The sequence below is a fragment of the Perca flavescens genome, chromosome 6, assembly GCF_004354835.1.
Source record: "Perca flavescens isolate YP-PL-M2 chromosome 6, PFLA_1.0, whole genome shotgun sequence".
NCBI classification, from domain to species: domain Eukaryota; kingdom Metazoa; phylum Chordata; class Actinopteri; order Perciformes; family Percidae; genus Perca; species Perca flavescens.
The window spans coordinates 19,710,488-19,735,312 of record NC_041336.1 but is presented as its reverse complement, the minus strand read 5'-3'; the positions used below and the strand labels follow the sequence as shown (position 1 = coordinate 19,735,312).

Sequence of the window (24,825 nt, the reverse complement as noted above, 5' to 3'; positions counted from 1 at the left end):
ACAGAACACTGCCTGTTTGTTGAAACTGTTGTAGAGGTGTTGATTTGACGTTAAACGGTCATTTAGCAGGCTGCGTTTTTTTAGTGGTGTTTATACCGACAGTGTTTCTATTATTTTGTCCACCCCATTGATATCAATGAGGGTGGGCTAAAAAACACAAATACCATCACTTCAAACTACATCCTGCAAAATGATTATAAAGCTAGTCAGAAAATAGTGAAAAATACAATATATAATATAATAAAATGCCATCACAAGTCTTTAAATTGCTTAGGATGAATTGTTTTGTCCTAACAACAGTCAAATAGAAATTGAGTTTAGTATCATATTAGACAGAGACGAGCAATAAAACTACCCATTTCAGCTCTGTCAGTAGCAGGAGTAATCTTGCTCCTGTTTCTGTATATATATATATATATGTTGCATATAGTTTGATTCACCAGGCATCAAACTGACCAGAGAGGGAATTTAAATATCACATGCAAACAGCACTGCAGCAACACAGAATACAAGAAATCTTTGAGGTTTCTCATGCACATAGAGTATGTGCGTGTACAACAGTGTCAGCAACACACTTTTTTTTGCTGCATTGAAAATATAACTGAATTGAATCCCCTTCTCTGAGAGATAAATGTGTTTGTGTTGATACATATCTAAGCAGATGGATGGGAGGCTGTAAGCTGCTTAACCCTGCGCTGACTCAGGACACAGGACACATGCACTTCTTCCGTTCCTTAAAAGAGAGAGGAGCTATGATCGACATTTCTTTGCTATAAAAGATGTGAGTGACTGAGGCTCAACCAGCCGGAAGATGCCAGTTTAAAGACTTTTTTTTTTTTTTTTTAAACTCACAGACATTACCTTTTGCAGCAGGAAAAGGGATTCAGTTCAGAAGTCTTTGGACTGGATGGAGACATGTTTTCCAATACAAAGGAGGAGTTTTAACAATTGTCTACATCTGGCATTCAATATTTCATGAAACCAGAGGGATGAGTTACCAGCTTGGTTTTATATGTAACATTCATGTTGTATCTTCTAATAAAATAATCTAAAAAGCAGAATTGCATTTTCTGAGATTTAAGGAGACCTAAAATCTTTCTTTTCTATTTTCCCAAAAATGTCTGTTGTTTGATCATCTTTAGCCTTTCGGAGCAGGACAAATAGCAGGTGGATTCCACACTAGACAGCCCTGCGTCTGGTCTCCCCAGCAGTACTCATCGTGCAGTCAATGGAAGAAGTGTCCCGCTCAGAATGAAAGGACTAATATTCTGTGTTTTTGCCATCATGATGCTCACACCTGCTCAAGGTAAGATGATAAAGAAATCTTATCCCTGAAAGATCAACTGGGCATTGAAATCTTATTAATTTCAGTTTGATAGTTATTCATGAGAAACAGATTATAGGTGGTTTCACAAAATTAGGAATGATATACTTCATTATTGTTAATGTAAAATGAATAAACTTCTTAATTTGTGAAATTTTAACAAGGCCTATTTTACCAGGGGCCATACATTATCTTATAGCTAACTCTGGTACAGATAAGAAGCTGTGCGCTGTCACTGGCAAATAAACAAATATCTAATGTCCATACCGTCTAATACTTTAGCCCTGCAATAAATTAGGGCTGCAACTATCTATTATTTTCATTATTGGTTAATCTGCAGATCCTTTTCCTAATTAATCTATTAATTGTTTGCTCTATAAAGGTCCAAGGTGATAAAGGCCCTGACACTGACAGTCTGGCGAGGTCAGTGACTCAAGTCTGTTCGGTGTGTGCCGTCGTCAGTCGGAGGAGCCGTCGGCCTTCATTTGGACCGGAAATGATGAGCGTGACTAACGCCTCTCAAAATCTGACGAAAATCTTTTAAACTGACCTTTGTCGATCGGAAATGAAGACAGATTCAGCAACTGCATGGCCTATTTCTCACTTAAAATGTTTTCAGAAACACATTTCGGTGAATTATCTTCGTATTCCAAACTAGCCTCCAGTATGGTCTGGCTTTGAAATTCGGGAGAAGCCAGACCCACGTGACGCGTTCGTCCAATCAGCTGCAGGTTTTCATTTTTGGGGTGACAATACAGATTAGGGCCGCCTGCTGTTATGGAGACATATTACGTCTCGCGCATGCGCAGAACATACGCTCAAGCTGGCGTTGCTTCGGTGTGTTGTGAGGCACTTTTTTGACCAACTCGGGGAGGCAGTCAGTCCGACTGCCTTTTCTGCCAAAAGTCAGCCGTCGGGTTGGTGTGTCAGAGCCTTAACGTCTGGTCTTTTCTAAAACCTCAAAGTATTTCATTTTCTATAATGTGGGACAATGAAAAGCAGCAAATCTTCACCTTTTGAAAATGGGAATCATTTGGGGGGCATTTTTGTCCGAAAAATTACTCATAAGATAAATTGATAATCGGAATATTTGTTTATATTATTTTCTGTTGATTGACAAATCGATTAATCTGTTTGAAAATAGTTCAAAGTCATTTAGAAGGCATGGGGTGAAGAAAAAAATTTGTAAAACAGTTGAACAGCAACAAAAACTAAGCATGATAACATGATCATGAGGGTAGGATTTATTGTAGGACGGTTGCATTAGCCTGCACTGGTTAGGTGTACCTAATAAAGTGGCAACTGAGTGCAGATTTAGTAAGTCTGCATTCTCCTTGACATCACATTTTGATAGAATACATTTTGCTCTGTCACCTATTTCACACTGCCAATAAATCACTAGTTTTAGGAAGATGCCTCTTTGCTTTTCAAGTGCTAATGTGTGACACAAGTTATATTATTTTGAGGGATTGTGCAGTACAATGTGCTCGCAATAAGTAAGGGTTTGTCCCACTCTTGCACTAAGTTCTGCTGCCAACTCTTTCTATCTGTCTGGTTAATAAAAAACACGATGCTGCCCTAAGACTTGGAGCACTCCCTCAATAACACAAGTCATCCACTTAAAGAAAGGAATTCCAGAACGCTGCAGAATAAACAAAATACTTCTGAGACGCTCAAGTGCTCGCCAGAATGTGGCTCATCAGTTTGGCTTGATGTCCCTCAACAGAGGTCCAACACTTTCACACATTCAGCACCCCCTAAAAATGTGTCCAACTACACAGTACGTAGATGCTGTGAAATATGAAAAAATGTAACGCTTTTCATCAATTAAACTGTTAATAAGTGTATATTCTCTGTTCTTAGCTTGTTTGTCTTTTTCACTTTTTATCCCGTCATCTTTGTCTTTCTTGCAAAAGAAGTCTCCAGTCTCAATAGGGCTTATAAACTACTCAATATAGTCAACATCATTTAGATAATAAAGTTGTTTTTTTGTCAGTTATCTTGATCTTAGACACTGTCTGCTTTGGCAACATGTTCTGTCAAAATTCACGCCAGTAAAGCTTTACTGTGTCAATTTGTCCTGTTTCTGTGGTGTTTCTTGAGCTCAAGTGAGGAGAAGGAGCAGCTAGAGCGCCTCATGGAGTCAGTGGAATTTGAGAAAGAGGAGGAGTTTCTGGAGTGTATGTCTATTAATTACTATCTAAGCATTATATCCACAGATTAGAACGGATGTAAAGGTTATCAGGGTAAACTTACAGTGAATACCATCATCTTGTCTCCACAGCTGATACCCTGGACGTTAAGACTTTGGGTTGTGTGAAGGCAGATGAGTGCAATGTTGAGACCACGGTGGAGCTCTTCTCTAACAACACCATCTTTGTCATGACCAAACACTGCTGCGTCACTCCCTTATGCAAGCTGGCGCAAACTTCCAAACTTTTGCATCTCACTGTAGCTGTCATAACTACCTGGCAACTCACTGAAGCCTCAAAGTGATAACATTAAACCACCTGCATTTATTCATATTGTAAAAAAGACTGAAAGTACTTCAACCGTATGGTTAGGAAATATCACCAGGTCTGAGGCATTTCTGTACTGTCTAATTGATTATTGAATTAGAAAATACTACTTACATAATTATAGCTTAAACATATTTATTTAGAAAAACTTTAATCAGGCCAGAGAGCACATATGTTGGTACCATATTTAACATGGTCTTTTAACTAAAAAAACACATGCAGTATAATAAATAATTGAATTCATACTGTAATATAATTCTTGTCATGTATATAGATGTCCTGTCTATGGATGGAGCATCAGTAAATCCCTGCCTTATCCCAAAACCAGCTGAAAACATTAGCTAGTGAACAAACAAACTGACCAAACACATTTTTGCAGTTGCAGCACAACAGTTCAGCTGCGGTTTGGCAGCTCCCCAGCAGAGGGCAGAAGCTCGTCTTTCATGAAGTGCTGAAGGTCCAAATCTTTGTCCTCCAGGTCTAAGCTCAGGAACATCTTCACCACAGACCTGCACCTGTCAGTCACACACAAACATACATATCTGTTTCACATACACTGCTCTCTTGTGTTAGTTGTCATTGTCGCTTCGTAAAGCAGGAGTTTTAACAAACCTGTTAGCCTGCTCATCTGATGATGCTTTGTCAATGCGTTTGATGAGCCTTCCTGTCCTGTACAGTTCAGACACCTGGCCAAACACACCCACCCACAAACATTCAGTCTATGTGAGCATGCTTCTGTGTGTGTGTGTGTGCGTGTGTGTGTGTGTGTGTGTGTGTTTACCTCTACTCCTCTCTGCACAAGGCTAGTTGGCAGGCCTGCCAGTGTAGCGATGTTGGCAGCATAGCTGGACTGGCAGATTCCTTCTTTTAGTTGGTACAGAAACACCAACTCTTCCCCGTCCACTGCTGTCTCTAGAGTCTATCACACACACACACACACACACACACACACACACACACACACACACACACACACACACACACACACACACACACACACACATTAATACACAACCACGTACCCTTAAAAAAATCACATACACAATAAAATAAACTTCTAATAAGGTAAAACAGATCTCCTTACGGAGTTGGTCATTTAGAAGTTTTGCTATCAACAGTTTTCTGCAGCACATTAGTTTATTGTCATAAAACCTCACTGGACATTCACGAAATACTTCAGGCTACAATTCATCATTGTGCTAGCTCAGTCGAATATCTCTCAGTACCAGAAGAGACAGCAGGCCAGAGGAGGGTAGCAGGCCCAGCTGCAGCAAACTGTGGAAGTTAGTCGCCAACAGGACATGAGGAACATCCATCGGAGGTTTTCTCAGCCAATGAGAGATCGATGCAGCCAGCAGGGACAGTCCATCCACCTAAGTGGGAACATTATTTCAGTTTCTGAGCACAGATTAAGCTGCTATCGGTCAAACCCTTCAGGTTAAGCTCTTGACACAAACCCTTGAAAGCCTGAGTTTGAGTTGGTGTCATGACTAAACCAATTAACAGAAAATTCCTGTCTATTGTTCTGCGGATAAGGCCAGTTACACACTGCCTGCGTGGCGTGAGCGTGGCGTTTCAGTTGCGTGTCAGCTGCGTGGACTTTTCTATGTCTTTACACACCAGAAACGTGTCTGTCGCACCGCTGCTACTGCTTCTAGCCTTGTCTGGACACATGTATGTATACTGATTTAATTACAGCAAAGACAACGTCGGCAGTATTGACGGCAAAATAGGCTACAGAATATTTTATTCTGTATTGACAGGTGCAATATTAGAAAATCAATAATTTTTTTTAAATTACATTTATATCTGCATTTATATCAAAACCTAGAGACTTTCAAACATCAACATGACATTTATTAATATGTATTCGTGTCTAAACAACATATAAACATCTTTTCCTATTCTATTTTGCCTGGAAACGCTTCCAACACGCTTGCGTGAAAAATAAGCGTCGGTTCTATTTCTAGCAGGCGCGCGTTTTCGCCACGGCTCAAGCCATGCCTGAGACGCGCATGTCGCGCAGGCGGTGTGTAAGCTTTAACCTGTTAAAATGGGAGCCGAAATATAAACGGACACGCCATGCAGCTGACACGCTCGCGTGACGCATCCAGTGTGTAACCGGCCTAAAAGTATGTCCTAGCCACCTACAGGCAAGGGAGCAATTAGCTGCTTAGTTTTAACACATGCACCACCTGCAGGTAAGAGTGTTACAGTTTCTTTATTTATTTTTTTAGAGCTGTTGTTGTTATGCCAGTGCAATTTTGGGGTTTTACATTTAGCACTTTGTCACACTTACTTCAGGAGAACATTACTAATAATACCGTTAGCCACAAGAGGACTAAGTAAGTCCAATATTCACTGTCATTTAGCTGCTTTTGGTCTCTACCGACTCCTGAGAGAAATATCTGGCTCTTTAGCTGCTAAATGCTCCACTGTAGTGTGCTCACCAGCTAGTCCCTAACTGTGTCTGCCTGCTGTTTGATCCTGGGCAGGTAGTGTACAATGGGTTTAGCTAAAAACAGCTAAAGAAATATTGATTATAGCTATTTTAAATTTAAAATGTGAACTGGGCTTAGACGGAACTCATTCAACCTACATTGTTAATTTTCTTTTATTGTTTCCTTCTGGCCTCTGCCTCCCACACCTGCATTTCTTCTTTAAACAAATAAATTTGGTTTGGACCCTCTCCATCCCTCTCCAGAGTAACCTTGCAGACAGTGATGGAGGACAGAGAACATAATGATACTCAGAGCAGAGTAAATTCCTGGTATCTAGCAGGGAATATACCCCAGTTGCCAAAACTAAAACTATTAAATGTAAAAAAAAAAAAAAAAAAAAAAAAAAAAAGTATAAATGAAGCCCTATAACACAACTAAGCTAGCCTAGAAATTTAGACGCACCCTAACGGCAGCTTGTCAGGCTACAACTAAGCAGAAGCTATTGAAAAAAGGCAGTATTCGCCTGCAGGTTGCACAAGTTTCAAAATTGCATTATTACTTCTTTTGCCTGTAGATGGCGCACATCAACACCTCTACAGTATATCTGCAGATCTGAACAGCTGCTGCTGTTTTCTTGCTGATAGGTGGCACATGTTGAGCTGAACTGAAGGTCTGTTCGTGCTGCAGCTATAAATTGGATAATATTGGCTGGGATTGGTTTCAGGCGCTTCCCATTAATGACACTGTGTGTCCTTGTTATGTGTATACATATGTATTTAATTCACAAAGTCCTGGAACAAGTTCTTACTGTGTTAGTTCCCTTTCCAAATTCATCGATGAGAACCAATGAGTTGCCAGTAGTGCTGTTGAGAGCCTGGGCCATCTGGAGAAGAGAGACACAAGCGTTTTATACTACTTTTTGTTTTATTGTGTCTGTGTGTGTGTGTGTGTGTGTGTGTGTGTGTGTGTGTGTGAGGTACCTGGTTGAGGTCTATCATGAAAGTGCTGAGGCCAACAGACACAGACTCTCTGCTCTGCATGCGGGTAAAGATCCCATCCACCAGACCAATCTCTGCCTCCTTCGCGGGCACGTCTGAACCAATCAGAGCCATGAACACAATCAGACCCACCTGACAAAGTAAAATCAGAACAATGATTGTCAATAGCAGCCGGGAGGTCAAAACTGTGTAAAATGAAGATATTCTCATTAAAAAAACATTATTGTAACCCTTAATTTCAACACTCTAAATGTGTTTTCTGTAATAGTTTGGAAAGGGAAAGTATAAATCTTGTACATCATGACTGGTGCTGAAGAAACAGATGTTAAAAGCAGATCATGTGCAATTATGCATTTTTTGAACCAGTATTGTCTCCCACTTGTATAACTTTACGGGTCTTTTGTTTCTGAAAGCTCTCTTTTAGTTTTGCTGTAACTGCTTGTCTGAACACAGCCTGTCACTGGGTGTAGCAAAAGAAAAGCAAAGAAAAAAATAGTTGGCCTCAAAACATTAAATGACAACAGTATACTGTAGGAATATATTTGAGCTAGTCAAGACCAGAAGCAGTTTGCACTGTACCTGTTACTAAGACAATCAAACTTGTATGTAATTGTTAGGAACAGATAGTTTTTTCTGACTGTCCCACCTGTTTGAGGTAGATGCTCTTGCCTGATGAGTTGGGTCCAGTGATGATCTTGACTCTGCCTTGTGACTCTGAGCTCTGGAAAGAGTTGGCCACAAACACAGGAGAGCACAGCTCTAACAGCGGGTGTCTAAAAAAATCGTAAAATACAGACATTTATCAGTCCTGTACTGCATTCTTCATTCTCGTATTGAATACAACTGTATTTGTGTGCACTGTGTGTGTGATTAGTAATCAAATTAATGAAACATGAAATTACAATAAGAACTGGAGTCCCTGGATAATTCCATCTAGTGTGTAGGTGGCTACCTGCCCTGTGTGACTGTTATCTTCCTGTGGCTGACTAGTTTGGGTGAGGTGTAGCCGTACTCTTGGGAGGCGCTGCTCATAGCCATCAGACAGTCCAGCTCAGCTGTGAGATCCAAAACCTACACAACACACACATTATGCCTGAACAGGGCAGTTTTGACCGATGAAAGAGCAGCAAGTGACAGACCTAAAGCTTAACAGGGTTGTTCATGTTGAATGAGACAGAAGCTGTGTATGTACATTTTCTCATTTTGGTGGAAAAGTATTTTGAACATACTAAGCATACAGATAAACAACAAAGAAAAGGATTATGTTGCAGGAGCAGTGTGATAATTGTCTTTGTATGTTTTGATACTTATTGTTATGGGAATCCATTGTAACCACAGGGAGGGTGGGTGAGTGTTAAATTGTCAAAAGAGAGATCTTGGGTGGAGTATAATTTTAATAAAGCTTGATAAGTTTGAAACCCTGCAAACCTGCATCTTAATACACTAATTGTTTCTTTAACACAAATTTAATTGTCAAGTTGCAAACAAAATTATTCATCCTCTGAATTTACTAATCATTCTGCCCTAAAAAAAACAATAACATTTGCAATTACAGCATGCAAAATCTGTCATGGGACAAATATCAATTGAAAAGAACTTCAGAAGAAAAAGATCCAGACCTTTTTCATAATCAAAATGTAAAAAAAACACCAATAAGCAAACAATCATAGCTAAACAGAACAAACTCCACCAGTACACACATTAACAGAATAACTTCCATGCACTCAATCATTTTATCAGAGTGAGTGTTTCAAACACTGGGACCTGGGAGTGCACAGTGATACACACCAACCTTGTAAAGGGAGGCGCTCCTCTCGAGGATTATGTTCTGCAACTGTGTCATTACTGCCGTCTCCATGTCTGAGAAGCAAGAAGTAGACAATCGGGAAAGCCTTCAGTGGTTGTGGTCACTTCTAAGAATGTCAGGTACACAGCTATCAGGTAAAGGTTTTCTGTTGGTAAGAAGGTAAAAGACCTCTAATGTCACAGTGCAAGTCTCCTAGGAGGTTGTCTAGCTCCTTGGTTCTCTGGCTGCGGTAGTGCAGACGGTCCTCCGACAGAAACTAACCACGCACACATGGAAAAGGTATTACAGCACACAAGCATTTGTCATTTTGAAGAACACGAAAAAACACGTAACATGTTGACAAAATCATACACAAACCATAAAATCAAGCTCCTCTAACTCAAAATCCTCTTTCTCCACCATGCTGGGCATGCGAGGGACAGATAGCAGGAATCCAATCTGCAAGGAGAATTAAACAATGATTTCTGAACACGGATATATGTGATGCTCCAGAGACACTGTTGCCATATCTGATTCCCAACAACAATAATACAGTACATGTGGGCTCAAGTCAGAGGAGTAAATAAAAATGTTGTTGTTTGAAAGTTCAGCCGGTAGCTGTGTTGACAAGAAGCTCAGACCAGAGGGATGTAGATGACGCAGCAGGAGGGAATGCGAGGGTCCAGGTGTTCCAGCTCTCTCCTGGCTACATTTGTCAGGAAGTCGGACAGCCCCATCATCCTCCTCTTCTCTGACAGAGAGAGGGAGCATTGTTAAGACTTTAAATGAACCACCATTTAGCCTTATCAACACAGGCTCATAACACATGGAGATTTCTGATAAGGCTTTTTTCACTTATCAAATGACTTTTTAAAACCAGTATGGAGGCACTTACTCTCATCGATTGCTGGGTCCACGTTTGGTTTGATGGTGAAGCGGTTCTCAGCTAAGCTGGTTTCAAAATCCACCTACATGTTCCAAATCAAAGGTGGAGTCAAACTCATTAACATTCAACAGTCTGTAAAAGCAACTGCAAACAACAGCAAGGGGTTATTTTGTGTGTTTGTCTCACAACTCGGCTGATGAGGGAGGCAATATGGTCGAGGTCATCAGACAACCCTTCACTGATATCACGAAAGAGATGAATGGACTGAGGCAGGTGTCGCACCGTGTCCCTGATACACACTGCATTGTACGCTGTCTGACAAACACAACATCATGCACACATTTTAACAGAACCTGGCATATGGACAAGGTGTGTATGGTAATACTGTAGCTCCAACCTTGTAGAGACTCTGCCAGTCAGTCACTTTGGTGTGAGAGAGAGACATCCTGCGCAGAAGAGTCTAACACACACAAGCGCACACACACACACACACACACACACACACACACACACACACACACACAGAGAGACTGGCTTTAGTCATACTTTCTATATTCAGTTTGTGACACAGCAGGTAAGGGGATAAATTGTCACATAATGAGAAAAGAAAGAGGTCATTGGTCAGAGTTGTTACTGGTATGTTACTAATGTTGCGTAGCGAGGACTGCAGGTTGCTCAGGGCATCGGAGTTCCGAGGTGACGTGAAAAAACGTATCACTTCCTGTCTCCTGTGTAACACGGCCAGATCTAGTGTTGGCCGCAGGAACCACTGGCTGAGAGACAAGAGAACATCACTTACACTCATTGTACTTCTAGAAAGCAAATAGTACAAACTAGCAAACTTTACGTTCTCTGTATGTGACAACAACCAGAGTTACCAGAGTTAACCAGATATTCTGTGTATGCAAACAATAATGTTTGTGTAAAGAAAAATGGCAGAAATACATAAATGTAGGTTCCCACAATAATCACAGCATGGAATTAAAATCAGCATATCATTGCTGACAGTACTAAAAACAGATGATGTATTATGTTGGGAAAACTGAAACATTTATCTTGTTGCCATAGATACGAGAAGCGGAATTTAAACCTTGAAATTCCTGAGACAAACACAAATCCTCTGCCTGAATCACAAAACAGCAGTGCTGCAGTTCGTTTGTAAACACATGACACTTCAATTTGTCTTGCTTTAGTAGTGCTCCAAATGTTCCTTTTAATAAATGGACTTATATAAAGAAGATAATTGTTCTACATGATCATTTTAACCACATACTGTAGTTCTAATTATATAATTGTTATATTTCAATATTATTGTTGTGTATGCATGAGGTAGAGCACTTTGAATTTGGTTTGATGCAGTAAGGCCCCTTCATACTTTTTTGTTGTGTGATTGGACTCTAGCTCATATAACTGTTGTTATGATTTGATACTATAAATAAATTGAATAGCAAGGTGTTTCTCACCGTAGCAGTTTGGAGCCAAACTTGCACCTGCAGCGGTTCAGTATCCCTGCAACAAACAATAAGTACAGAAGTTCATGTAATAACAATTAGATTAGAAAGCGTAATAATGTCCTGAATTACTACCTTTGGGCCACGTACCATAAAGACTGAGTCCTTCCTTTTCACCTGAATGCAGCTTGTACACTGATGGGTGAAGTTCAGATTTGAAGATCTGCAGTACACTGAAAAAAATACAAAGTCCATGGTAATGTCTCACCCGACCCTTGTCTCTTTCTATATGTTTTGCCTTTGTTAAGAAAATGTATAGAATAAGGGTAGGAGAACAAAAGTAAAATGCTGTCCTAGCTCCACAATGGTGGAACGAGGCCCCCCTACCCCTATCAGGACAGCAGAATCTCTACACATCTTCTGTCGCAAGCTGAAAACTCACTTGATCTTGAGCCATGAGAAGATGAAGAAAAAAAACGTTTCTCTACATGTATTCTTGTTTCTAAAATGTAGCACTTGAAGCAGTTTTGCTTATTTGATCAATTTTATGTATTTGCTTGATTCTTTCTATTTTTGGATGGTATCTTAATGGTTGAATGCGCTTATTGTAAATAGCTTTGGATAAAATATCAGCTACATGAATGTAATGTAATTTAAAAACATAAAAGATCTCAGGTGGGCAAATTAGAGAAGCAAAAGTCATATTAAAATGTATTAAACAGCTGCAAAAAAAATGTATTAAACAGCTGTAAACAAAAGAAAAATGTGTGAATCTCATTCATATTGTCATTATTGGACAATTCCTCCAAGTACATAACCTAACTGAGATGTAACACTAACACTTTGCTTATACACTACAAACAAAATGGTCCAAAACAAAAAAAAAAGATGCCACAGCAGGACTTTTGTAACCTTTAAATTTTTCTAATAAGCAATGTAACAATTCTCCTGGACAGAAAAGGGGGTGGACAATGTCCCAAATGACAAAAACAGTCCAAAAAACAATACAAACCACACAGTCCTAAAACCGTATGCTGATATACATAGTCAATATAGTGTGCAGTAACTCCTAAATAAATTTAGCGTTTGCACTTTGCAGCAGTTCCAGTTGGGCTGCTTTCTCCGTGGAGTACAGGCTGTGTATGCGTGAAACTACTGTCCCCCTCGACAACTTTTTAAAAGTAAACTTTCCATTCAGAATCTTATTAGCATCCATTTTGGCGTATCACGCTCGCCATCCACTCAAGCCTACTACTCTTTGGCCGGCTCACAAGCCCAAACAAGTGTGTGCGGCGTGCCTGTTGTTTTGTTTCCAGTCTAGCTAGATCCGGTGTGGTGTTGTAGTTTTTCTAACGTTACCAGTTGTTGCAACAGTATGTGAAAAAAACTACAAAGTTTGCTAGGCCAAAAAGAACGTTAATCGCGTGATAAAAAAATTGACGCCGTGAAAATGGGTTTGCGTTAATGCCGTTAATAACGCATTTAACTGACAGCACTACTATATAATAAAGAAAACTTTTACCTGTAGGTGTCTCGGTCAATGCAAACAACACCTTTGCTATATTGGGAAGAAACAATGCACATTTCAGAGAAGCAACCTTTTGAATTCATGAAAACTTCTGCATCACACGATTTGTGATCTGCTTGTAGATGGTATATAGAATAGAGAACATGTGATACAGTAAATGAAACACAATGCCACAAAAGCATACTACTGCTGCCTGTCTAGAAGACTAAAACCTGTGTAGCTAAATACACAGCAGTAAAAAACTTCTCATTGACAAAACTCTTTCAAGGTCCTCATTACAGAAATGTGTGATCACAGTCATATGTGTGTGGGCCAAGTTACATTAATGTGTGTCTTACAGCGTGTAGGAGTGAAACTGTAGGATAGGAACTCCAACACTGCTGTCTTCCAGCTCCACTCCCACTCTCCTCCTGTCCAGACATTTCAGCAGAGCGCCCACTGCCCTCAGCTACCCATAGGATGTACGCACACGCACACACACACACACACACACACACACACACACACACACACACACTCACACACACACACGCACAAAAAACATGATCATCTCCTGTACAAATATGGACCGATGGATAGGATGACATGTAGACAGCTGGCTCACCATCAGGGGCGAGTCAAAGGAGATACAAGAGGAGAGGTAGGACATTTTGTCTCTCTCTGAAATGGAGGCAGGAACGAAAGGCAGATGGGCCGAAAGGAGCCTCTGCTTACTGACCTCCAGACCTGCAACAGTAAAAAAAAGAAAAAAAAATCAATCTGTTCATTGTGGGAAATCATGCAAAATGTATTGCAAATAAATTTCTCCCTAAAATTGATGAGGATATTTGGATATTATGGGTGGGCGTCTGTTTACCAAAGTCAACATATGGATAAGTAACCACCTCTGGTTTGTAGTCTGGGTTTGAACCTGGGATACAACAGAGGGGGATTTGAAAAAAGAAAAATAGTATGAAAAAAAAAAAACATTATTGTCAAAGGAGTTATTTCACATGGCAGAACTGTTTCACTATAGTCTCAAAGGCCTTATAAAGCTGTGTATAATAGCTGTAGAATCACTCTTCTCCCTTATCACACTATCTGGCTGCAGTGTCAAGCATCCCTAATCTCATTTCATTCCCTTGACCTAGAAACTACTTGTCTTGTACGATGTCAAAACAAAACTTTCTCTGTGTGAAATTTTCCTGTTTCCACACCCAATGCTGATAAAATGTTTGTCTCTCAGAACTCACCAAGTTGTTGCAGGAAGCTTGTCATGCAGCGCTCCTGCTTTGCACTTGTAATTATTACATGGGGACTAACCTCTTGGATGACTAAACAGAAAACAAGGAGGTACGATGTACACACAGTATATTAAGGCGAGGACAAGTGTTGGTTTATATAAATAATTGACATTTATGAGCTGTTGAAAATACATGAAAACCATAAACCTAATCGTATTTAGGAAGAGACCAAGATTATGCTGTGTATTGTTTACCTCTGGCCAACAGCTGGAGCTCGTAGTTGTCGGCAGTGTCTATCATATAGTGTAAAGAGGAGTCCTTCGTGTCATAGAAGCAGAGGCCCATCTGTCCATGCTGGGCTAAAACACTCAGTAAAACCTGGTAATCGACAAATACAGGAATCTGACCGCTGCAAATATCTACTACTTTGCCAGTGTGAGTGTGGCGTCTGAGTTTACCGTAGGTGAGTCTTCCGCCTCTTCTTCATCTCCGTTTATGCCAAGTGGACCAAAACCTAACACTCCTTTTCTCAGACTTTCAAGTGCTGCCATGACCAGTTATTTCTAGATGTGAACAGTCAAATTAAGCTAATAAATCAATGCTCTAGCTACATCGGTTATTTCATTATAAGAAATTGCACAATGTTTAAATTAAACTTTCAAAAAAACCAAAAAGTTTAGCTAGTTAGCGTCTAGGTTAATAAATTAGTATCCAGGTTTGCAGCTAGCTAGGCGAGCTAACTGTAAACTCATGTTAGCTAACTTCAACCAAGCTAACTAACGTTCATTTACCAACATATAGCTAGCTAGGTTAGCTACACTCAGGACGGGTTGGGACTTTTGAAATTAACGGGCTTTACGTGTCGTCGGTAAAGTTCCACTGTTATATGGAGTTGATGAAATCTTTTCTGTGACAGTCAGTTTCCTAGAGAACTCACCTTTACGTACCTCTTTTGCGCACGTTTGTACTTGTCCCACTATGTCCCACTGTTGTCATGACAACAGTGTCCCCTTATGCTGTCTCCACCACTGATACTGATACTATTAAATGCTATAATATACCATACTAGAATATACCATATAGGCCATTGGGGAAAAACATGATAAATACTATAATTAAAATGTTTTTTTATTTTATTTTATTTTATTTGGCACCTGTAGCTGGTGAACCGGCAGCCAAGAATCTGACTCATCTTTAGTCTAACCACATAGATGCTCATTTAAAGATGAATTTAAGCTGTTTGTTATCATTGAGCAATATAGATGAATACAGAAATGTAATTAATTCATAGTTTTGTTCAGGGGTAATGAATGAAATAAGCAACTGTATCATGTCAATTAAGGCGTCATAAATGTGTTTCATATTTTATAACTGATAGAAATGAATGAAAATGGCACAATCACAAATCTAGGCTCTCTAACTCTTTACGGGTATCAATTTCAATTTTAATTAAAAATGTAAAATGTTTAATTCTTTAAAAAGTTTTAGCTGCTTAATGTTTGTTGGAAACCTTAGGATTGGATCACTGTTTCTGCATAATATTAATTCTCCCTTCGTTACTTAATGTGATTTATGTCTTCTAAAAGGGAAGCCTCCATACCACCAAACAACACTACTGAATTGCCCATATTCTCCTTCTTTTATCATTCCCAAAACAGAAATAATGACGTCAAATTCAAAAAGGGAGTCATTTATTTTATACACAAAGGAAGAAACAGAAAGAAAATTTCTCCCAGCTCACTGATAATGCTTTGAAACTTCAGTGAAATACGTAGGCCTATATATTATATTGTAATAAAGAAGATAGATAAGACATCCATTTGTCTGGCTATAATATAATATGTATGTACATAATTTTTCATATACAAATCTATACATTCTTGGTACACTTTAGTGATTGACTGAATCTTTCCTATTGTTTGTGTTTGTATATATATAAGTGTACACTATTGACTACAAAGCAGGTAGTGCTGGAGACAAGGGGCTAGAGGCAGTTTGTCCATTTGATTCAGCCTCTGTTGCCCTAAACACTGCCGAATTGACAGTCCACATAAAGCCATCAGGGCGGGGGGATCACCTGGGAAGGAGAGAGAATTTTTTTTTTTATAAGATCAAAGTTGATCTAACCAAAGCAGATCTGTGTAAAAACCTGACACTCACGTGTGGCACCGTTCAAGTATCGTAGTCGTATGCTGGCTCCTCCTCTCACACTGCTCACTGCTGGGAACAGCTCCACTCCACGAGGGAGGTCTTTGAAAGCTACGCCGAGGAAGCTGCCATCAACAACGAATCCCAGAGTCCCTGCGTCGGCGTCCAGGACCAGTAGGATGCGCTCAGGGACGGGGAGAGGTGTCTGTGTCACCTTTGTGTGTGATGAAGTGAAATATTGTGTCACAGCTTCAGAGTGGCCCCCCCTCCTCTTTCCTGGGTAAAGTCCCAGACTCTGTCCATCATGCCAGAGCTGATTGGTTTTGAGTTCCCAGCCCCAGGACTGTGTGTCTATGCCAATCAGCACGTTGTACCCTGAGGCCTGCAGAGGGCAGCTCTGCCTGGAAATGCCCATGACGGCATGACTCCCTCTGTGGTTGGGGCTCCACAGCACCTCCCAGACATGAAGCCCACTCTTCACTCCCATCTCTGCCCTAACCCCATCGCTGCTCATCTCAACCGGTGAACGTGTCACTTGCTGTTTGCAGGCAGACAGCAGGAAGTGTGGAGAGCAGTGGACTGAGCTCCAGCGTGAGCGACTGTCTCCCGGAGCAACCGGAGAGGAGTTCAGAGTGACAGCGAGGCGAGAGGATGTTGGGACAGCCAGAGGAGGGAAAGCTGATGAAGAGGAGGAAGGGGTTTTGTCTGCCCTGCTGTACAGCCAAACTGAGAGTGAGACACCCATTGGTACAGTCTATCAGTGTCATCAGAGAAGAACTGTGGAGAGGACAGACAACAAACTATATTTGTATCTATATAACTAGTTCATACACTGGAAAAACTACTCTACTAATTTCAGCTCCAGTTTGTATGAAGTTTGAATGTAGAATGTAATTAACCTAATAGACATATGTTTGAACTTTTATACTGAAAGGAAAAGGGCTGCAACTTATTATAATTTTAATGATTTTTCACATTGTTTTATACAAACTAGAGTATAGAAGAATAAAGTAAGGTAAGGTATATGGTCAGTGTAGAGTAGAGTAAGGTAGAGTTGAAAAGTAGCAGACAACAAGGTAAAGTAGAGTAAAGAAGTATGGTGGAGTGGAGTATAGAGGACAGCAGAATAGGTTAAGGCAGAGCAGAATAAGGTAAGTGCAGTGGTGGGAGAGGTAGGTGTTTTTGCCTTTACTGTAAATCACATTTTGTATTCATTATATGTTTTAAAATCTAGAGCTGTCAGATAAAAACAGTGGCGTAAAAGGAAAGATTTTCCCTCTGAAATGTAGTATATTTGGTGTATAAAGTAGCTTGATATTAAAATAGCCTATAGCCTATAGGCTATTTTAATATGTCTATACTTGTATAGAAGAGTATCTTCTATACAAGTAGGCCTACCTGAAATTTCCAGAAGTAGGCTACAGAGCAAATGTAGCCTATGCCGTCTTACTTTCTACCAGTGGGTGATAGTAAGATAGAGATATATGGTAAATTAGAATAGAGGAAAGTGAAGCTAAGAAATTAGTAGATTCATAACAAAACATAGAAAGTGTGATAGCCTATCTAAAGTTTCCTCGTGTACATATTTAAATATGATTCGGAATATTTTACCTGTTGGAGCAGCTCAGTAAAAACAAACATGCCCTATACTATACATCTTTAAATCTTACCAGATGTTTTGCTGAATCCTTCTCTGTGGTCATTAAACGCAGGCTGTTTCCAGACATCGTCTATCATTGTGTTTCTATAGAAACCAGTCTCTTATAAAGCATCTCCTTGGTCTTATCGCGGCTCGGTAACGTAACCCCTCCGCCCGCTCCGGTGTTTTGATTAGCCTATGTGTTTTGGGACGACCTCCGAGACGGGAACAGCACAGTCCATCACTTCGGACTGACGTCACACAGAGCTGCAGTGACAAGGACGGGAGATCCTTTGTTTATGAAACTGAAAAGAAACCGTGGTGATATTAACAGCCTATAGCCTAGCCTACGTACATCCACTGTCTTGAGGAGATCACGAGCTATCAAATACGTCTAATTTTCCCCCTCTAATTTACTTTTTTTTTATCGCGTTCTGTAATGAATGTAAACATAAATGGCGAAACACAAAAACAGAATCAAACTCGGGCTTTTATATAATAAGAAGAGAAAAATAAAATAGAACCCAAATCGACTCATTATTCCAGAGTGCGCAGGCGCATAAAGAGGAACGGTGAGCACGGTGATTTAAGCCCTGGACGCCGTTTTACAGAAAACGACAGACTTAGGCAAAATTAAAATTCTAGATAAACAGAGAGCCAGGTGAATTTCGTGATAGAAAAGGGATAGAAATAAAGGGCAGCTAGTTGTATTGGTTGGGCTAAATGTGCATAGCAAGAGACAATCCATGCAGTATGTGTATTGCCCAATTGCCCCACTACACCCCCAAAAAAGACCAAGTCAGTTCATGTGGGTTTTGTTGATTTTCTATTTACTACTTCCCATAATTTTCCTTCCCTATATTTCACGTGAGTAGTAAACAAGGTTATTGTGTCCAATCTGTTCAACCTTGGAAAGGGCTATGGCTATGACGGTGGCAATTTTACCAACAAGCCTGACCCCCTTTCATGAAAGTTTTTTTTTTAAAATGTAGGCTATGAGTAAACATATATTTATTGGGGAGAATGAGTCATTTAAGGATGCCAGCACACACAGACTACAACATTGGATTTGATCAGGGTCCTCATGTAAATCCCCACAGGCCTCTCTGATTTTTAGGTGTGTGCTTTGTATTTAAAACCAGATTATTGAGGAATCTAAATTCAATGTTTCAGACAAACTAACATGACAAACTGTTAAATGTAAAGTACCTTAACCTACCTTAACACGTTTGCACATGATGTTGCTTACCCACTCTAGAAAATGAGAGTAAAAGGACAGATAAAGAAGCTAAGAGCAGATTTGTGAACAACATGGGTCTTAAAGGGACAGATAAGGAAAAGAAAGTCAACTCAAAAGATAAATGCAAAATTAAATAAAACTTTGATAATTGTGTAATAAATGCATATTGCTGTGATTGTTAATTTAGTGTTTTTGTTATCTATAAGGATTTATGTTGCTATAACTGGCCAATCAAATAATAACCAAAATGCTATATATAATACCATACGATTTAGTTGTTTTTTTCAAACATCAGCGAGTATATATTATATAGTATTGATAAGCTCATGTCTACGTAATGTTAACAGATAACTGTTATCACATTCAGATTTTGGCAATTGTGCTTTATTTTGTTTCACATATCTTTATTGATGAAATATAATCTCTCTGTTTATAGTCCAAAAAAAAAAATAGAACTTCTGTAACAGTGGGTTTAGTCCGTTAAGTAAATAAGATACGTGCTAATGCTGGGAAAAAAATTGTAATCACACGTTCATTGCAGATATGGATGGTTTATCCCATTATCTGTCCATTTCTCTTCTTGTGGAGCCAGTTTGTCTTGATAACTCACGTGGTGGCACACTGGTCCTTTGTAGCTTGCCTTTAATGTCCAACCGAAATCACATTTAGTCATCCCTTTTTGCAGTAAAAAATAATGTTTTTAAATGTATTGTATAGTTTTATGCAATTAAAAGGAATAACAAGGGTATTTGGGGAAAAATCAGAAATGTTCCTTTCTAATATTATACCAATTGTACACTGCTGGCTGGACGGCTGCTGCTATGTGTCTGATGGATAGACAGCAGCTGGCAGGCTGAGCTCTAGCAGGGGAACAACAGACAACATAAACAAACTTGTGCTGTAGCCTATGTCTCAGGCAGACATACTGTAGTGATAGTTGTATTGAAGCGTAAGGATCACACCAGTCTCCTAACTGACTGAGGTAACATTTGCAGCTACGTCTACATGCTGCAGCTAATTACCTATCTAGCTTGCTGACTTTAGGTGAATTTCCCCGGTGAATGTTTGTTTGGTCGCTCGTTCAGCAAGCTAACGGGCAGAACAAGAGTTTTGATCATGTTTGTAATTTAGATAGGAAGGAGACTTTAGCAGGAAAGCTAATGCGGGTTGTTGTTCAAAGTCTGTTTGTTATGTGTAGCCAGGGGCGTAGCACAAAATTCTGGGCCCTGGCCTGTAGAAAGGCATTCTTTATGGGCCCCTCTCTGCAACATGGCATCCACAGCTTTTAATTCTAGCATCTTTTGGGCCCTGGGTACTCATGTCCTAACCTGACTCCGCCAGATGGATTGCTTCGCATTTGCTCGGCATATCCATCTGGGAACTTTCCGTTGGAGAACTTTTGGATAGGGGACGGAAATACTGGTTAGCTGATTGGATGAACCATCTGTCTATCACCTATGTTGGTGATAGACGGGCCAAATCAACCAATCAGATCCACGAAGCGTATGAAAATACAACCACAAGCCCGCCCCTGCTGCTGCAGGCAAAGCATAGCTCGTTAGCTCAGCATGCAAGCAACATGTCGGTAAAGGATATTTGCCGTTTGTGTAACGAGAATTTAGGAATAAAAGGCACCATTTCAGGTTCCCGGACCGCTGTCTGAAAATACTGGTTAGCTGATTGGATAAACCATCTGTCTATCACCACCTAACCCACCTCAAAACCAACGCTGATTGGCCCGGTTGTTTGGCTAACGGCTCCAAATTTTCTCTACCTCAAGATGCCAGACTGATCTGCGAGTGGAAAACTGGAGCTCGCGAGATCAGGACGGTCTCACGAGGCTACTCATGTCCCCCAACCCCCCCCAAACTTCAATGAAAGCTTACTTTTAATAGATTAAACATTGCAACACCAATTATTTATGTAGATACTATACCAGATACCATATTAACCTCCTCAAGAAGTGAGCGCAGCTCTTTTGCCCATGCAGAACTGTGTGACTCTACATGCAAACATTATTTATTAGATCCTTTTTACATTTTGGCTTGTATTACAAATGTTTCAGCAAAAGTGACAGACTGCCTTAACTTGTTGACACCAACACTCGGCCTAGAATAAAAAAATAAACAAAAAACAAAGTCACAAAGTTAATAATAATAATTTGGTGTTAAAAACTAGCCTTAGGCTCTTGTCAAAACTAAGTGCTACATTAACTTTATTTACATGTGAAAATAATCACTGGTAGTGCTGACTTTCATCCTCTCTAATTTAAAGGATAATGAAACAATAAATCTTTTCTGACAGATATGCTTTGATGAGGACATCTATGAATTGCACTTCAGACAACAGTGATGCAATGTAACAGTGTCATCAAAAAGCACAATGTTCTGTTTGTGTCTTTGTAGTCTTTAGATAAGGCCTATTTATGTCTTAACACTTTTTGCCTCAGCTGATAACACTGGAGGTCTAAAGAATTTGACTCTGGTAATGTTTTAGTTAAATTGGTCTTGTTTCTCAACAGCAGGGTTCTTCTTGCAGTAAATCAGCCCAGCAACTAAAAACACAAGACCCAGCAGCAGCCCTGCTGTCCCAACAGCAATCTTGTTTTTCTGTGACCCAGGTGTCGGTTCTGAAAACACATTTATCACAAACACTAGTCTTCTACCGTAACTATTCAAATGAAGATTTGCCTTGGTAAAATTTAAGTTAATCAAACCTGTCACTCTCTTACCCCACACATAAAGCTCGGGCTCCATGAGGCTGGTCTGCTCCAGAGAGATTTTCTCTCCAGGTACAGGTGAACTCCAGATAGGAGTGCAGCTGGTAGAGCCACTTCCCATTGGGCAGTTCCTCAGTGGACGTCACATAAAATGTCACCTCCTTTCCATTTCTCAGCCATGTCACTCTGATTTGTTTGGGATAAAAACCATACACACCGCAGACAAGCATGCCTGGATGTTTGCTGCCCTCCGCCTCAACTGACCTCAGCCTGACAGAGGGCTCCACTTGGGGATAGACAAAACAAGTTGGCATGAAATAGCACATTGTTCACTTATTATGCACCAATTATGCTGAGAGTTTTGGTAACACTTTAGATAACAGCCTGCAAATTACTGGGTTTCAATGGGAGGCAGAAAGATAGAAGTAAAGGCATTAAGAAGGGAAAACAGCATAATTTAATACACTGTATTTACATATTTAGATATGTTATATATATACTTGAAAGGTTTACCAACTTTTTATAAATATACTGTATATATATTGTTTCATTAGTCATATATATATATATATATATATATATATATATATATATGCCTATATATATATATATATATATATATATAGAGAGAGAGAGAGAGAGAGAGAGAGAGAGAGAGAGAGAGATCGATCGCCACCTTGGAAATATGCCTGTGTTCTAAGAAGAGCTCACATTAACTTAAAAAAAAAAAATATATATATATATATATATAAGCTTATAAATACGCTTTAAAAAACTATTCAATTAAAAGAATAATTTCTTATTTTATTTGGTATTTTTGTCATATACAGATATGCAATGATGACAGCTGAGTAATATGTATGTTGATGTTGTCCGGTGTCAAGTCTCTGTTCGATCATGTGACGAGATGATACAGTAAATGGTAGCTCGTTTTGGGGCAACATTTGTCAAGACTGACAAGCTGAGCACATTTGCAAGCCGAGCGAGTAGTCGTGCCCTTCAAACATAAAAGGGCCCCTCATAATAGTGTGCTGAGGTGTCCCTCACCACACTAACTACTACCAGCTAGCTAACATATTAGCCAGGCTAGTTGAACTTTATCCAGAGGCTTGGAACCTTTGGGTTCAGAGCTAATAAACAAGAAAAAGGTAAAATCACCTGGTTTAGAAAAATATCAAATGCCAATGAGACTTGGGATTTGCATTTTTCTGCATTCTTTTCTTCCCGTTTCAAAAGAGCAGGTCTTTGGTTGAGGCCATCTGCAATTTCTTTTGTTTTCTCTGTGTAGCCAGTATATTTTCAGTAAGTGCTGCTGTATTGGATCTGAAGCACCTTATTGAAGTAAATTTGCACAAGATAAACAGTGTCCCCAGAGGAATTAAACTGGCAGTGAAGTAAACCACAACCGAAAAGAGCACCTGTAACAGAAAGCCAGTAAGTATTAGATAGATAATGTAGAAACCTGTTGTGGCAACTGAATATTTGGCCCAGTCTTGTCAACAGCAACACAAACTATCTCATTATAGCTTTTTCTTTTTATGTTACTTACCTGCCCTTGAAAACAACAGGAGCAGAAACAGCAGTGAAAACAAGCTGCAAATAGGCATGGTGACATGAGAAAAGACCAATTGCTGTTCTAGTAATCTGACCACCACTCACCTTTATTTTGTCTGATGTCATATCAATTACATTAGAAGTTATTTATAATTTAATCTCAGCATCGATGGATGAACTGGTTAATTCGTAAACTATTTTAATTAACCTTGAATTAAAGCAACTAAAGTCACCTTCGGTGGTTGCAGAAACATTATGAATAACAGATCACAGTGAAAAATCTGAATATAATCTAAATCATAGTAGGCGTCAAGAAAACACCAGTAAGCACCACAAATTATACATTTATATTTTACATTGTTACACATGTATAAAGTGCATTTTCACTTTTTGGAAGAGAAGCTTAGTTGAAACTACCTTTATATGCAGTTTTTTTACATGAACTTTAACCTGTAACAGTAACTAAAGCTGTCTGATAAATTTAGTTGAGTAAAATGTACAATAATTCCCTCTGAAATGTAGTTCTACTAAGTACAGTACTTGATAAAATGTACTGACTTATTTTTCAACACTTTTTACTTGAGGACAGGAAAATAATTAGTCAAACATCTTGTCTGTTCTTTAGATATTCTTTATTCTCATACCTTAAAACAACTTCATGCAGTTTATCATGCTTTGCGTTTCCTTTCAGGAGATACATAGTCATCATCACTAAGTTTTCTCTCATGTCATAAGAAATTCCCCATGTTGGGCAGCAGGTGGCGCTGGAGCTCCGTAGATGAGAGCAGGAGGAAGAGGCAGCCTGTTTCTCCTGTTTTTGTTGGTAACTATAAACACTTGAGCCTGGAAACCAGGCAAATCTTCCAGCTCATGTTTTTTTAATTGCTTATTACTTTGGCTGTGCCAGGCTACAAACTCAAAAACGACAAAAGTGAAAAGGGTACTAGTAGAAGTTAAAGCAGATTGAAGAGTGAAATAGACCTTTTTCAAGGCAGACATGTTTAAGCCAGACCCACATGATGTTGGGTCTGGAAACCCACCATTGACAGGGCTCAATCCGAGGGGCGGGATAAATGATTGTCTTTCCAATTCCCTCTGCATGCTACGATAGTGCTACAACCATGGATGTATTAAGAGAACAACCAGGCAGAGCAACGAAGAAGGAAGAAAAGCTACAGTTGATAGATTAAACTTTTGCGTATCCGGTCTGTGCCGTTCTTTGTTCTTTTCTCAAAGAAAAGCTTAACTCCAAGTCTTCCAGAAGCCCGCCCACCTACTCTATACACGATGTGATTGGCCTGACCAGAGTTTGGTTTTTCCAGTTAACGGAGTGTGGCTAGAGTCAGACCATACATCCATGGCCTAGACC

General features: G+C 39.6%; 2 protein-coding genes and 1 pseudogene across 7 annotated transcripts; all 3 read right to left on the bottom strand.

Annotated features, from left to right (window-relative positions):
- Positions 1 to 3,961: 3,961 nt before the first annotated feature.
- On the bottom strand, positions 3,962 to 15,195 carry msh5 (mutS homolog 5). Of its 5 annotated transcripts, none has more exons than XM_028580252.1 (26): positions 15,094 to 15,195; positions 14,615 to 14,719; positions 14,411 to 14,534; positions 14,166 to 14,246; positions 13,790 to 13,843; positions 13,538 to 13,659; positions 13,272 to 13,381; positions 12,928 to 12,963; positions 11,556 to 11,638; positions 11,418 to 11,463; positions 10,589 to 10,727; positions 10,352 to 10,414; positions 10,141 to 10,269; positions 9,964 to 10,036; positions 9,710 to 9,819; positions 9,447 to 9,527; positions 9,258 to 9,345; positions 9,075 to 9,142; positions 8,235 to 8,353; positions 7,929 to 8,055; positions 7,265 to 7,414; positions 7,093 to 7,167; positions 5,070 to 5,216; positions 4,625 to 4,762; positions 4,456 to 4,529; positions 3,962 to 4,358 (listed from the first exon to the last, which is right to left on the bottom strand). In XM_028580252.1, the coding sequence occupies exons 2-26, from the start codon at positions 14,705 to 14,707 to the stop codon at positions 4,238 to 4,240; spliced, it is 2,451 nt and encodes an 816-aa protein (XP_028436053.1). In that variant the 5' UTR covers positions 14,708 to 14,719; positions 15,094 to 15,195; the 3' UTR covers positions 3,962 to 4,237. The 5 variants fall into 5 exon arrangements, with proteins under 5 accessions (XP_028436053.1, XP_028436056.1, XP_028436055.1 ...); XM_028580255.1 differs by having other exon boundaries at positions 15,104 to 15,194; XM_028580254.1 differs by lacking the exon at positions 15,094 to 15,195 and adding an exon at positions 15,016 to 15,082.
- Positions 15,196 to 15,830: 635 nt separating this feature from the next.
- LOC114557029 (SPRY domain-containing SOCS box protein 4) lies at positions 15,831 to 18,485 on the bottom strand. Of its 2 annotated transcripts, none has more exons than XM_028580259.1 (3): positions 17,975 to 18,485; positions 16,317 to 17,081; positions 15,831 to 16,233 (listed from the first exon to the last, which is right to left on the bottom strand). In XM_028580259.1, the coding sequence occupies exons 2-3, from the start codon at positions 17,047 to 17,049 to the stop codon at positions 16,103 to 16,105; spliced, it is 864 nt and encodes a 287-aa protein (XP_028436060.1). In that variant the 5' UTR covers positions 17,050 to 17,081; positions 17,975 to 18,485; the 3' UTR covers positions 15,831 to 16,102. The 2 variants fall into 2 exon arrangements, with proteins under 2 accessions (XP_028436060.1, XP_028436059.1); XM_028580258.1 differs by having other exon boundaries at positions 16,317 to 17,030.
- Positions 18,486 to 21,675: 3,190 nt separating this feature from the next.
- Positions 21,676 to 23,509, bottom strand: LOC114557344 (H-2 class II histocompatibility antigen, E-S beta chain-like; annotated as a pseudogene).
- Between the last annotated feature and the right edge of the window lie 1,316 nt (positions 23,510 to 24,825).

Coding starts and splice junctions, on each gene's coding strand:
- msh5 (XM_028580252.1), bottom strand. CDS start 14,707: ATGGCAGCACTTGAAAGTCTGAGAAAAGGAGTGTTAGGTTTTGGTCCA. Junction 13,844..14,165: donor AAGCTTCCTGCAACAACTTG/GTGAGTTCTGAG, acceptor GTTGTATCCCAG/GTTCAAACCCAGACTACAAA. Junction 13,660..13,789: donor TTATCCATATGTTGACTTTG/GTAAACAGACGC, acceptor TTACTGTTGCAG/GTCTGGAGGTCAGTAAGCAG.
- LOC114557029 (XM_028580258.1), bottom strand. CDS start 18,041: ATGATAGACGATGTCTGGAAACAGCCTGCGTTTAATGACCACAGAGAA. Junction 17,031..17,974: donor AGGATTCAGCAAAACATCTG/GTAAGATTTAAA, acceptor TCTCACTCTCAG/TTTGGCTGTACAGCAGGGCA. Junction 16,234..16,316: donor ATACTTGAACGGTGCCACAC/GTGAGTGTCAGG, acceptor TCTCCTTCCCAG/GTGATCCCCCCGCCCTGATG.